At 40.9% G+C, this 14,484-nt stretch overlaps 1 protein-coding gene across 1 annotated transcript; it reads left to right on the top strand.

The window, feature by feature from the left end:
* The first annotated feature begins 5,880 nt into the window (after positions 1-5,880).
* Positions 5,881-10,788, top strand: LOC115579857 (uncharacterized protein KIAA0754). Its single transcript, XM_030413554.1, has 2 exons — positions 5,881-6,104; positions 8,704-10,788. Exon 2 carries the CDS (start codon positions 8,712-8,714, stop codon positions 10,200-10,202), a length of 1,491 nt encoding a protein of 496 aa, XP_030269414.1. The 5' UTR covers positions 5,881-6,104; positions 8,704-8,711; the 3' UTR covers positions 10,203-10,788.
* The last annotated feature ends 3,696 nt before the right edge of the window (positions 10,789-14,484 follow it).

The raw sequence follows: 14,484 nt of genomic DNA, 5'->3' as shown, positions 1-14,484 counted from the left end.
CTGGACTCAAGTCCGCTCGTCCGATGCGCAGTAAAGTAGCTACATAGTAGTTTGTTTGTTTTTTTTTTAATCTCTTTAATGCTTCTTCTAAGAAAATAAATGCTTGTTTTACTCAAGGCGATAATAATTATGTGTAACATGTTTAAGGCGTGTGGGCTATTTTTGTGGTTGAAACATGGGTTGAAACAATCAAGCAGAACCTCTTGGCCACATCCCAATAGGTGATGTCATAGCAGCTGATGGAGGACACTGTGTGATATCAACATTTGCCTTGTGGCCAAAACTCCAACATGCTTCAAAGTTTCAGCCCACAGTATAATGCAGGTTCTGTGATTTGTGTTTTGAGTGGATCTACCCTTTAAGTATTAAACTTCACCAGGTAACTGGTCCAGATGGGTACAACTTTATGATTTTGAGGAAAGAAGGTGCACTATGTGGTTTTTGTGGAAGACATTTTAACCAGAAGAGAGAGTTTTTCATTGACTGATTGTTTTTTTCATCCCCAAACAAACTAGATAAAGTATTTGCATGACAGAATACACTGAATTAACAAACTGACCTTAAAAGGGCTCTGTGACGTTTTGGAGAGGAAATTCAAACTCAGAATTTTAATATCAACAATAATAATGACTCAATGATATAAGTTCACAAATACTGACATTTTCCATAACTAAATAAACAAGCTGTTCTCAGAGGAAAACAAGGTTCCCAGAACACTGTTTGAAGCCAGAAAGGTGGCAGGGTCCGCCAAATATAAACAAAATAAAACAGTATAAAATCGTGTTGTCCTTTAAGGTCAGTTTGTTAACTCAGTTTATTTAGCCATTACAAACAAAATAAGTTGGTTTATTGAGCTTATCTAGGCATAAAAAACAATCAATGAAGATCTTTCTCTTCTAATAAAATTTATTTTCTCAAACTAGATAGTGGAAGGACAACACAATTACTTTGTTTTTATGTGGCAGACCCTGCCACATTTTTAGTTCCAAACACTGTTCTGGGGACCCTATTTTCCTCAGAGAACGAGCTTGTTCATTCAGAGTTTGTATCATTACCCCATTAATATATTAAATATTAAAATTCTGAGTTTGCATTTCTTCCCTGAAACTGAATCCTCATAGTTCCTCTTCAAAGTGCATTCATACTTCTTCTGCCAGTCTCCACCACTTGCAAGTAAAAGGAAGAAAGTGGGTTTTGAATGGGTGTCATGGTTGCCCAGCAGTCCAATAAACACATACCATGAAGGTATCCATAGACACAGATAAACAAAAAGGTCAGTGATTCAAGAACACGTTAAAAGATGTTAATGAGGCCAGGAATGATTATAGAAGTACAGGCATTGTGCGCTGGTTTGGTATGCGTGTAAGTCATATATTTTAGAGTGATTCACTGCAGGCCTTTAACTCTTAAACCTGGGTTTGTTCACATTAACAGCTTCGTCTGCAGAGTTCCTCGCATTACACTGAATCTAATAGGCAAGTTATCATTATTTTAGAAGCATTCATATATTTTGTCATTAAACCAATCTTCCCCATCCTAAATGAAGGCTTTGTGCATAGTTGCCAACTCTCCCGATTCACGCGGGAGACTCCCGATTTTTAACCGTATCTCCCTCGATGCTCCCGGTCAGTAATTTCTCCTGTTAATCTCCCGATTTTACAGTAAAGGAAACAAGTAAGATTGTGTCCCTATATTTGTTGCAGTATCTGGCAACCCTGGCCTGCCAAAATCATTTGATTTCGATGATGACGTGATTTTTGTCTGTTTAATATCACGAGCGAATGGGGAATTTAAGTTGCACACAGTGAAAGCACCACACCCCAAGTTATCTTGAAATCGATTATTATTGTCATTACTGCTATTTGTATAATTTCTACAAGTCACCGTTGAAGTTGAGTGATTGAAATCCTCGTCATCCTATTCAAAGGCTGCAACAGGCGACTCATCGAACCGGGGTGAAGTTAGTTTCAGTTTGGATATTCTGTGGATATCTACTCGGGTCCAGCTGAGACTTTACTGAGGTTCTCCCAGTGTGAGCAGCAGGAGGACGGTCAGCTCACTCTCAGAGCCTCGCGCTGAATCACTGGAGACTGATTTAGGGACCGTTATTAAATTACTTAGCATGAATATATTAATACAAAATAACTGCTGTTTTTTAGAATATCTTTCATGTCATGTGACCCAGTGACTCTAAACCAGCTGCAGATTGTATCAGTAAACTGGACGAGTAAGACACCTATTGTTATTGCATTTTAGTGCTTCATCTATTTAATATGAATATTAATATGCAGAAATTATGATTATTTTTCTCAATAGCTTCCATGTCATGTGGCTCACTGACTTCTGAAATGTTCAGAATGTTAACATATTTTCAAGCAGCAATGTCAGCTTCTACACTATTTTGTCTCATGTCTTAGATTCTGATTCTGAAATTATGAAAATGATTTTCTTTTCAAAAATCTCACGAGTAGGTGAGATTTAAAGGGTCATTTTTCAAAAAAACATCTTCTTCAACCCCAAAGACTTTAGGCATGGACAATTGATTTTATAGGTCAATTAACTTACTGTACGTACTAAATTATTAAGCACATGTTGCTTTATCTTTATCAACACATACAGTCAGATCATGTCAAGCCTCGGTGATAATTGCGGTTCCTACAAATTGGAAAGTAACTAAAAAATATGTATTTTTACAGAACATTTTTAGGAATAAAACTTATTCTGAATCCTAAATGTCATGATACATCGTTTACAGGCATTCAGTTTTGTTTTTGTCTGATCTGGATCATTTCACACTATTGTTGTGAAACAGCAAACAAGTGTCCAGTAGAGGGTGCTATTCATCTTATTGTGAAATTGGATGTGTAGCTACAATTTAGTGCCCTTCTCTTTTCCTCCCCCAGCTAATATTGTACTCATCCAGACAATCAGTATTTTTATGAAGAAAAGTTATGACTTTCTACGGAATCTGTATGGATTTATTTATCTAAAATCTTGACAAATTATATAATAAATTCCCACAGTGCATACATTCCATTAATTGTATTTAACCACTAGGAGATCATTTCAGGCTGAATTTTAATCTTGTCCATTTGGGTTGTTGTGCAGGTGCCATACTTTGATTTCTGATGGAAATGCACCTATTGCGTACATAAGCTTAATGACATTGCTGAGATTTCAGATGGTGAATTACAGAATTAAACAAATAAAGCCAAGACAAACTGAGCTGAGTTGTGTATTAGTTTTCTTTATTGAAGGACTTCTGAACATCAAATATCAAGCTCTAATAATAACATGTCCCCTGTATAAGTACTTCCTTGCACTGTGGAAGCCTCTACACAAGCTCAGCCGTCTGGCACATTCCTGCACACACTCTGGTGGTGAGCTATTGACCCGCTGCGTGTTGTAGTGCCGAACACCTGTTTCTTTAATTCTCTGTCTCTTCAGTCTGTGTCAGCCTAGGTCAACGGGACCAGAACTTGCAGACAGATGAGCCTTAGACATCTACATGATAACTCTGGGGGCTTTTCCAAGGCCTCCCCAGATGTCTGTGAGTCCTCTGTCTTTGTGGAGCAGAGGGGCTGGCTGGTTACACTCCTGGGAATGCATTCCTGAGCTTTTGCATCATGTGAAACTCAGCCTTTGCTGCCCCCATTGTCACTGTTTAGCTCTGCTCCCAGCAGGGAAAACAAACAAGATTGATCTTATTTGAGTGCTTTCTTTAACAAGAAAGAAACTAGATCGGGGGGGGGGGGTTTATCATAATTTGTCATCAAGATAAAGCTGCACAGAGTTTTAATGGATGGATGTCTCTCAAATGTGCAATGTAACGAGGCATTTGTGTAAAACATTAAAAATCATGTCATGGAATTTAACTAAGTACATTTAGTAGTTAACTAAGTACTGTACTTAAGTATAATTCTGAGGTATTCATACTTTTCTTGAGATTTTCCCAATTTCTCCTACCTTACACTTTAACTCCACTACATTTTGGAGGCAAATATTGTTCTTTTACTCAACTACATTTATTTGGTAACTTTAGTTACTAGTTACTTTGCAGATTGCATGCTGCACTAAAGCACTTTTACATGTTATCGGGAGTCAGATAAAAACAAACACTGATTGCCATAATCTGAAAAAAAGCTGAACATCTGAACAAATAAGTAAGTGTCAAAAGTACGCTGTATGTATACATATAAATACATGTAGGCCAACTGTACAACTTACATTTACTCTTACTTTTGATACTTAAACACATTTAATATCACATCTCCAGAGACTTTCACTGTAGTACTATTTGTATGGGTGACTTTTACTTACACCAAAGTCATATTTTAACAGAGTATGTTTTACTTTCACTCAAGAATGACTTTTGAGTATTTCTAACAGCACTGTCCTGATGTCTAACAAGGTTTCTTCACAGACGCTGACTTGTACTGTGAGCTCTTGTAACAGGAGAGGGTGCTGTCTTCTCAGTTATACTGCAGGTCTGATATTAACGCTATACAACACAAGTGATACATGGATTTATTTAAAGATTCCTATATGTGAAAAACGCAAGAGGAAGGAAGAAAAGATTTAAAAAAGAAAAGAAAAAAGAAAAGAAGAGAAAAGAAAAGAAAAGAAAAGAAAAGAAAAGAAAAGAAAAGAAAAAAGTCCTCTCTGAACTACCCAGATCATTGGGATGTTAATTCAGATGGGAACTTGTAATACAGATTCTCTTTGGGTTTACAGTCCCTTATGTTAAATGAAACTATGGAAGAATGGAATAGAAATGGAAGCCTTGCTGTATCTGCCTATACATACAACATACCTGTATGCCTTGAAACCACTATTTATCCCCCCTCAACTGAGCCGGCACAAACCAACCTGTCTGGCGGCTTTTCAGAGTTGTTTTCTGATCTAATAACAGGTTGGTGGGTTTTAAGTGATGTAACCAGACCGATCAGTCCAATTGTTATGTGATTGGCAATATCGTTCTTCCAGTTTCACTGAGAGGAACTGTGAAGAAAAACATGTTTGTGTGAACTGCTAGGGAAATACCCAATCTCGCCTTTTCTTTTCACAGGAAGCAAAACTGTTGCTGGAGGAGATATGAGACCAAAAATAAATGACTGAATGACTGAAATAATGTGTCAGATTTGTAGCAATCCGTAGGCCATTTCTTGTAGATGTAAGTTCTTGTTGGAGAGAGATTGATAAATATACAGTATATCTGATAATTATCAGTGTTGTTCAGATACTTGTTCCTGGCAGTGTTTCTGTGAAAATGAAAGAGAACATGGAGGGATCAACTTGTTATAATAAGTCTGAAACCATTGGCACATGAAGGGAGAATAGCGAAGTGGTGCAATGCATCAGAAGATTCGGTTAAGATGGACTTTATGTCCTCTCTCTGTCCCTAACAAGAACAGTAACTCCTCTTAATTGACAACCAGGCATGGTACAACTTGTCCCTGAAGCCTTTATGTTGACAGTCCAAACATTGAAACAGCTGTGAAACACAGCTCAAGAACGGCTCACATTTTGCAAATCACTTTTAAACAGGATCAAATCAGTTTCCTTTATAAATCACTCAGAATGCCTTTTAACTTGTTGTGCTTGTTTTTTTTATGATGGCTGTGACTGACTCAACATTTCATTACTTGTTTGCCACGCAAGAAGGATTTTTCACACTCATGTATTTTCTTGACCACAACAAACATAAGAAAGAATAAAAAAGGAAAAAAAAAATCAAATAGTTTTCTGTGGAGGAGACGTTTTTTTTGTTTGTTTTTTTTCACAGTCCGCTAATACTCACCTTCAGCCCGCAGGGAGAAAATGTGCAGCGGAGTGGGTGTGTGCAGGGGGAGGAGGGGTTAAAGATGGGGAGGGTATAGATTGCAGACGGAGCTCCGGTGGGGTAGGCTGGATTGTGATAGCGACAGATGTCTAGAAAACTGCGAGGGGCACTCCTCACTTACACCACAGTCCCACACTGCACCTCGGAGAGCAGGGGCGGAATCTGCAGCTGTCACTCCAAAGAGGAAGGGGTTACCTCCATTATCACATCCAGCCGGGAGCTTTGGACGAGAGGCACGAGTGATCACTCTCTGGAAACACAGGTGGGTCTCATCAGAGCGTTGTGATGAAAAAGAACAATAATAATAATAATCAGATGTGTTTTATTTGGTTGGTTTAAAGAGAGAAAATCAAAGGGAAAGAAACAGAAAGATGCTTAGGAGCAGCAGCTTCCCCATTGTTCACTCTCTTTTCTCCTATTATGCAAATTCTTACATTGCAAGGCTGGCATGTCTTTTTTTTTCTTTTCTCTTTTTTTTCCCCTTTTTTCTTTTCCCATTCTCAGTGATCGAATTTGATTTAGTGCCTCCTCTCAGGAAGCAGCGCTGTGGGCTTCTTTCTTTCTTTCTTTCTCTCTTTCTTTTCTTCTAAGTAGGCCAGGCGATTAAAGAGCTTCCTGGCTGGATAAAGAAAAAAAAAGCGCACACGCAACTAAGTTATGAAGTTGCAACACTTGATAGGTATCAAAACGTCGTGGTGTTGAATGTCGTTGTTTTTCCTCTTGCTGGTGTGAGTACGACATTTTCACATGAACAATAAAAGAGCAGGGAGAGCAGCTGAGAGAGAGAGAGAGAGAGAGAGAGAGAGAGAGAGAGAGAGAGAGGCAGCGGTCGGTGGGTGGGTTGTAATATGGGGGATGGAGACCCCTCTGCAGCTTTTTATCAGTCAAGGATTGGTGGCCGGTGTTTGCTGTGATCCCCCTGTACAACAGCCTATGTGTATACCCCACACTATGGTGCAGATAAACATCAGTGCTTTTTTTTTTTTTTTTCCTGCCAGTTTAGCCCAACCCGTTACTTCTGTCAGTGAGCAGCTGCTGGTGATGAATTCCCATCCTTTGTTACCGGCCGGCACATGCTGCCCAACCTTTCCCCTCCATATTCGCAATCTTGTGTTTTTGAAAAGCCTCAAAGCCGGTCTCCTGTAGCTACATTTCATTCTCGTATTTGCTCAGAATTTGGCTTGAAAAAAACGAGAAAATCCACAACGATTTGATGTCAAGATGTCAGGTTGGCTCCTTAAAAGAGGAACGTGCTTTGTCTGACTTGCAGGCCGGTGACATGGATTTAGCGAAGACAGCAACCACATTAAAATGCATAATTGGCTATAAGTGAATTCAAAAGCAGAAATAGGATGGCTTTACTGTAAAAGCAGATATAATTACTTCTTCTCACCACCAGGCTGCTCCTTACTATAAACTGGTTTAATGGATGCGCAGCCTGTAGTGGTTTGTGCTGCATCCTGTCTTGATTGATCTGTTGTAGCACTGTGGACAGTTCCCGTATTGCTCGTACCTGCATGCTGTCCTGGGTAAAAGTCCTGCTGGTGGTCTTTTGGACATTATAGAGAAAACAACCAGTGTTGTATATTTTTTTCCAGCTACTGTTTGAAAGCGTCTGTCAGCTGGCTAATCAATGTGTCAGATTATAGTGTTTAAAATGAATGCAGGCCAAATAACCTCGATTCTGCGAAACCATAGTGTTCTGAGGCTCAAACAGGTTGATTTGTCCACAGTCAGCTGAAACCCAGTCAGTAAGATAAAGTTGAACTTCCAGTTCTCTGTTCTGTCACTGAAGGAAGTCGCATTGTGTTGCAATCACAAACTCTTCCCCTGCGGCCCATACATTATTGTGACATAAACACAAAGACGTGCCTGTCGCAGATCTTTGATCCAGTCACAGAATGTTTCTATTGGATTATTCTGGTTTAACACTGATGTGAAAATCCAGTTTTGTAATGTATATCCGGTATGTGAATATTGCAGGGTGAGGGTTGAATTTTCTTTGTGAGACACACCACAGTGCAGTTTGTTGCTTGTCATGCCAAGAGAAGAATAGTTGCACATCTACATCATAGATCTGCAACTCAGAGTTGTGGGCTAATTTGGCACTGAGCCTTACCGAACATTCCTGACCGCATAGAGAGTCTGTGGCGTTGTCCGATCTCAGTAAGGTTCCCATGCATTTACATTTGTTTTCTAGCCAAACTGTGTTTGGCAGAGAGCAGCTTCCTAATTGAACCTCTAGTTCACATCTAGACAATAGACTTCTTTCCTTTTATCCTTTCTCACTGGACACTGCTTTACATTTGAAGGAACCAAGTCAAAGCCACACTGCATTTTCGAAAGTTTGACAAAACGTATTCTTAATGTTCACATGTGATGTTTAAATTTCCAAGGACCAATTTGTCTAATACTGAAACATGGGTTCTCCTGGTTGTCAACTGACTTTCTGGATTGGTAGATCAGGCCGGCCCCCAGCCCAAAGTGTCAGTATTTGACGAGTTGGGTGCGAGACTTAAAAATTAGGTAAACATGCACATGTGTATATTAACAGTATCACCTCTATGCTTGGGTGGCGGTTCAGTGGTTAGTACTGTTACCTCATGACAAGAACATCCTCAGTTTGAACTCAGCCGGCTGTGGCTTTTAAGTAAGTTTGCAAGGTTTATGGGTTTATGGGTCCCCATACAAATCTACTGTAGAGATGAATGTTTGTCTATGTCTCCAAGGTATACTATATATACATAGTACATTTCTGGACAAAGTAGTTGTTTTAAACATTCACGATTAAAGAGACAGGCCAAGTTGGACAATGTTTAATCTTTAATATTAAAAGACAACCTTTATGCATTTGTTCCTAGGAGACACTATGGGAGGAAAACTGAGCAAGAAGAAGAAGGGATATGATGTGAGCGACCCCAAACAGGCCAACGATGAGACTGCAGCTGCAGGTGCAGAGGAGTCTGCTAAAGTGGGGGCTGCAGCCCCACCCACGAATGCTGAGGTGACAGCTGAGGCAAACAATGTGGAAGCAGTAACTGAAGCTGTTAAAGCTCCAGAAGAGCCCAAAACTGCACCTCCTGAGGAACCAGTTGCAGCGCAGGAGGCAGCTCCAGTAGAGACAGCTCCTGCTGCAAAAGAGGAGGCTGTTCCAGTGGCAGTGGAACCAGCTGCAACAACAGAGGAACCTGCAGCTCCAGTAGTAGAAGCAGCAGTTGCAGTTGCAGCAGCAGTAGAGGCAGCTCCAGTAGAGGTACCAGTTGTAGAAGTAGAAGAACCTGCTCCAGCACCAGAGGAGCCTGCTCCAGCACCAGAGGAGCCAGCCCCAGCACCAGAGGAGCCAGCCCCAGCACCAGAGGAGCCAGCCCCAGTTGTAGAGGAAAAAACTCCAGTAGAGGAACCAGATGTTCCAGCAGCAGCAGCAGCAGAAGAACCTGTGCCTGAACCTGAGCCTGTAGCTGTACCTGAAGAAGTTGCTTTAGAAGAACCTGCTGCAATTGTAGAATCTTTGCCAGAGCCAGAGGTTGTTCCTATCAGCATGGAAGAAGCACCCAAGGCCGCTGAGCCAGAGCCCATCGTAGAGACTGTTATTGAGCCAGCCGCTGCTGTGGAGGAGACAGTGCTGCCCACTGCTGTCCCTGAACCTGAGCCAGTGGCCGAGCCAGTGCTTGAGCAAGTCCCAGAACCAGAGCCAGAACCTGTACCAGAGCAAGTCCCAGAGCCAGAGCCAGAACAAGTGCTAGAGCCAGAACCTGAACAGAAGGTTGATGCAGTAGAATCCCCAGCAGAGGAAAAAGTTGATGAAGTTGAGCTAGAACCAGTTGTAGCCACGTCTGAACCCGAGACCGTGGAAGCAGAAATACCTGAGGTCTTGGAGATTAAGGCAGAGGAGGTCCCCAATGATCAGGAATCTGTTGCAACTGATGCCTCCAGCGCCGAGGCGGCAGCTGAGCCAGAAGCAGAAGAACCTGTCCCTGAGATTGTTGTCTCAGAGTCTGTGTCTGCTAACGAGATTAGTGCGGAGTCCGAAGTGGTAGCCGAAGCATCTGTGGAAGAGGTGCCTTCCCAGGAGCCCGAACCAGAATGTCAAATGGAAAATGGAAATGTAGAGAGTCCCTCTGTTACAGAGGATGTGGAGGATGCACCCCCAGCTGTGAATGGAGAGTGCACAGATTCCGCTGTCACACATACAGAGGAATGTGTTAATGGCGATGAAAAGCCAGAGGAGACGCCTATCAAGGAGAAGAGTGACTTTGAACTGAAAAAGGATGTGAGCCTAGGTGGAGATGTCCAGGAAGTTCCCGATGGAGTCTCTGACATGGCGGGCGAACTCGGCACTGAGGTCACCCAGGCAGTCTGAAAAGAAGCGACCTTTCAAATCAATGTGAATTCCGTTGAATCCTCCACTGCGAGAAGGCCATCAAGGTATCACAAAAACAGCTAGGCTTTCTGGAATGCTGTAACCACCGCAATGTCTACAGTGGTAACTCAGGCAAAAGGATGTTTTTCTTTTGCGTAACCAAAAATGAAATGCAACCACTTGAGGATAGAAAGAAAGGCAACCAGAGAGAGAAAGAGAGAGAGAGAGAGATAGATGGAAGTGCAGAGAGGAGACTTGAGTTTGGAGTTTGGAGGTGAGTGCAGACGAACAGTGAACCTGGACAGCAAAGCAAAAACAGTTCTGGACAGTAACTGTGATATTAACGAATGAAACAAATTAATCTGTCATTGTGTGTGAGCCAGATGAATATTACAAAGCGGTTTTCTTGGAACAGCATCCATTACTAGTATGTTATCTGATTTAGAATGTCGTATATCCTTTCTATTACTATATGCAGAGACCTGGCATAAATGTTTTGGCCTTTTATAATAATGGTACCTGTAAAGACTGTTCATTTTAAATTGATTGTTCGGAATAGAGAATAAAAAGAGATTGTTATAGCCTACAGTGATCTTCTTTTCTTTACACACATTCTCTCAGCATCACAATTGTTGGAGGCACTGGGCCACTAGTTGGGGTTGACTGTACTTCACTCAAAGCGAGGGGGATCAGACGAATCAGGAAATATTAGCTCACTTCAAACCATGAAATCCAAGAATGAGATTTTGTCACTCTAGTTGTGAGAGAAGCAGACCAATGTTATTTGCGGAACATCTCAGCTCTGTTAATATCAAACCACTTGTTGACTTCCACTGCCACTACAGCCCATATCAGCTCCTGTGGCTTAGAGTCTGACTGATTATTCGTATCTACGAAGAGCAATGTCCCTAAGGTCGTTGGCCACATTACAAATATTTTGGTTGGTGGAACATGGCTGCCCATTCTTTGCAGACAGCATGTCAAGATTGGGCAAACAAAAAAGGATTTCACTTTACCCAGACAAATCAGTCCAGTTTTCTGGGGTTTCAATGATGGTCTTCGTCGCCTCGTTCTCTCTCACATCACCATGGCTGTTGCTGAGGCTTCATGCCATAGCAGCACACCCTGCCAACATTTCACAGATCCATACCGGCAAAGGGGAGCTAAAGGGGGGAGGGGCAGGAATGCTTGCAGGAGGCAGAGAAAAGGAAGGGGGGAGGGGGAGGGGTGTTCTCGGATGAAAGCAAGTGCTATGATGCTGCACAGAGGCAAAAGAAGATGTCAAAATGAGAATTCCTCTCTCTTCTGGTTAAAGACGTTTTCAGACTATTTCACAGATAGAAATTAGTCGAGAAATTACTGAACCATTTTATCAGTATGGTTGGATGGTAATTGTTAGAGGTAAACATGTTTTGACACCTACCTGATGCCTTCTTCTAGAATGCTGCCACGCCTGCTCCTCACACCAATGTCAGAGATTAGAAGGTCTTTGTCATACAGGTGCTAACGTACATACATTAACAAGAGGGAGTAAAATGAAATGTGTGATATCTGTGCGTGTGCATGTGTGTGAGGTGGAGTAGAGTATGGTCATACAACAGTATAACTCATGACTACTGGACCATGGGTCAGAGCATAATAGGAGATCTGATAGTGATAACGGTAACCTCCCAGAGAAGGAGCTCCATAATGGGCCCATCCACATACCAGCTCTCTCCAGTTTCTTAAAAAAAATACTCTGGCACCACGCATTTATGAAAGGAATGCTGTGGAGAGGGTTTGGGGGCCGGGAGGATGTACTCACTGGCATGTTTTCATCTTCCTTGCTGAACAGTTTTGTCAAAATGACTTACTCTGTTTGCACATGGGTTTCTGCCAAGAGTTGCTGGTTTGGAAAAAATCTTATGGTAAAAATAACAGCATCAGTTCTACTGAGAGATGATACCTGAAAGGACAGAACATGGTGCTCTAAAGTCATTCTTTTTAACAATTACGACACCACTTAGTTTCAGCTAAACTTTACATAAAAGCATGGTGTTACCCTCTAAATACAGTATATGCCATCTTTATCTGACAACAAGAGCAAGACCTGTACTAATGCAAGCTTCTAAAAGGTTTTACTTTCAAAACTGTAATAGATTATACCTTCATGACAACATTATTTATAGAGCTGCACTTCTAAAAAAAAAAAAAAAAAGACAGTTTGGTAACATGACCTGCCAACCTTCAATGAACAAAAGACATCCGGAGTAGCACAGTAAAAGAAAACAGGAAGACCCTTCAAATGAAGCAGAGTGGAAAATTAAGTAGCAGTCATGGTAGGAACTTCATAATGACATGTTAACAGTGTTAAACTCAAAGAAATCTGCTACTGAAGCTATTTATTCTTGCCAAAATGACATTAATACAGTCAGTACAGGAGTCCTTTATTGGAGGCTCATCAGTTCCACATTTGCCGGTTTCAATTTGCCTCACTGTCTCTTTTATGTATGTGTTAGTATGGGAGAACAGGCTCCTTGTCTTTTGCATCTTGATTTAAACACTGCCTTAAAGTTGCATAGTTGTGAAAGGCCAGCTGCACTGCCTGGTTACCCTAACACTATGTGCTCTATATGCAGGCCCCTGCACAAAGCTCGGACTGTGTTCCAGCTTCTTTTTTCCCTGTGTGAAGACTAGCCTGCAGGCTTGAGCTATCCCCAACTGATGCCTCTGAGAAGCAAAAGGGAAAAAGAAAACGTGAACTAAATCCAAAGGCCATATTATGAGGCAATTCATGAGGTACTGACCGAATAGGTCAAGTTTTCAAGTTTGTGTTTTTCTTTTCTTTTGCTTTGCGGCAGAGCATCGGAGACACAGGTGTAGAATTCACCGCTGATGACTTTTTAACAAAGTCATCCATACTATGGGAACTGGAACGGTTGAGTTATAGTTAATGTGTAAGTGTGTGCATGAATGAGAAGCAGAGAGGGAGAAGGGTAAGACCAACATTAACAAATCACAAACTTACACAATATCTCCAGTTCAATGCACACCGGTCATCATTGATTTATTAAAGCCCTTAAAAAAAACATGGTTTCAGGTCTGATTTCTCTATTGCTGTGTCCAAGACTCTATATACTATTTGGATACCTCAAAACAAAACTGAAACAAAAAAAGTACTGTCAGTTGCATGTAATCTACTACTACAATTCAATGCTCTACATTTCATAGATGCAGAAATTACTGTATTGCAACTCTACACCTCTGACGTATAGATTATGAATTTTTGTCAGCGCTGAAACACAGTACTGTACTTGCAGTTGCACAATTTTGAGGTACATTGTACTTTCTACTCCATTATACTGATGTGATAACTCTAGTTACTAGTTGCAGATTGCAAGCTGCATGGGAGCCAAATTAGCTTTTTTTTAAATACTGCATTTGAATTAAACTACTGATCACAAGAAACAGAAAAATGCAGAAAATGGGATCCTATAAATTGCCAGTCTGATAATCTGCCATAAATTACATTTGATACTGAAGTACATTTAATATCAGATACTTTAAAAGACTGACTCAAGTTCTATTCATATGAGGGACTTTCACTTTTACCAAGGTAATATTTTGACACAATATCTTTACTTTTACTCAACTATGACTTTTGGCAACCCTTTACAACCCTATAGGCCATTTACTGTAGACTGTTGAGTAAAGTGTTGCGTGTCTCTTGTATAGGGTGTAGGGAATGAATAAGTGAATGAATGAAGGAGTGTAACTAAATTATGTACAAATGTCCAAGACAGAATAAGTAGTAATCTATGTTAACTTCTAGAAGAAAACGCCCCCAGTCATTAAGAGTTTAAGACTCAAACTCTGCATCAGGACGGGACAGGATAGTTGGAAGTGGCTGGGGAATATAAGCAAAACCCCACAGCTGTCACCAGGTTTGGACTGAAAAATGGATAAAAAGAAAAAAATAATAATTTTCCCAAATAATCCCTGCACACTTCAAAGCACTTTCAAAAGCAAACACTTTCAGATGCAATAACCAAAACAGGCCTTTATAATTTTAATTTTAATTATTGTGCTCAAACTTCAATGACTGTATTTACATGCCTTTACCTGTCTAGAGGGCTGTTATATTAATACAATGCCCTCTGTGCAGAAGGAATCTGAAAGAGCCGTCTTGGTTATTACCGAGATAACAAGCAGGGCGGATGTGAGCATGTGAGGGAAGACTGGCCAGACTTCTGAAATGCTTTCTAAAATATGAGACACTCGCTCCCTCGCTCCGTCCGCTCAG

Source organism: Sparus aurata, chromosome 4 (assembly GCF_900880675.1).
Source record: "Sparus aurata chromosome 4, fSpaAur1.1, whole genome shotgun sequence".
Classification (NCBI taxonomy): Eukaryota; Metazoa; Chordata; class Actinopteri; order Spariformes; family Sparidae; genus Sparus; species Sparus aurata.
Note: the sequence above shows the minus strand (reverse complement) of the source record. Positions and strands in the feature narration are given on the sequence as shown.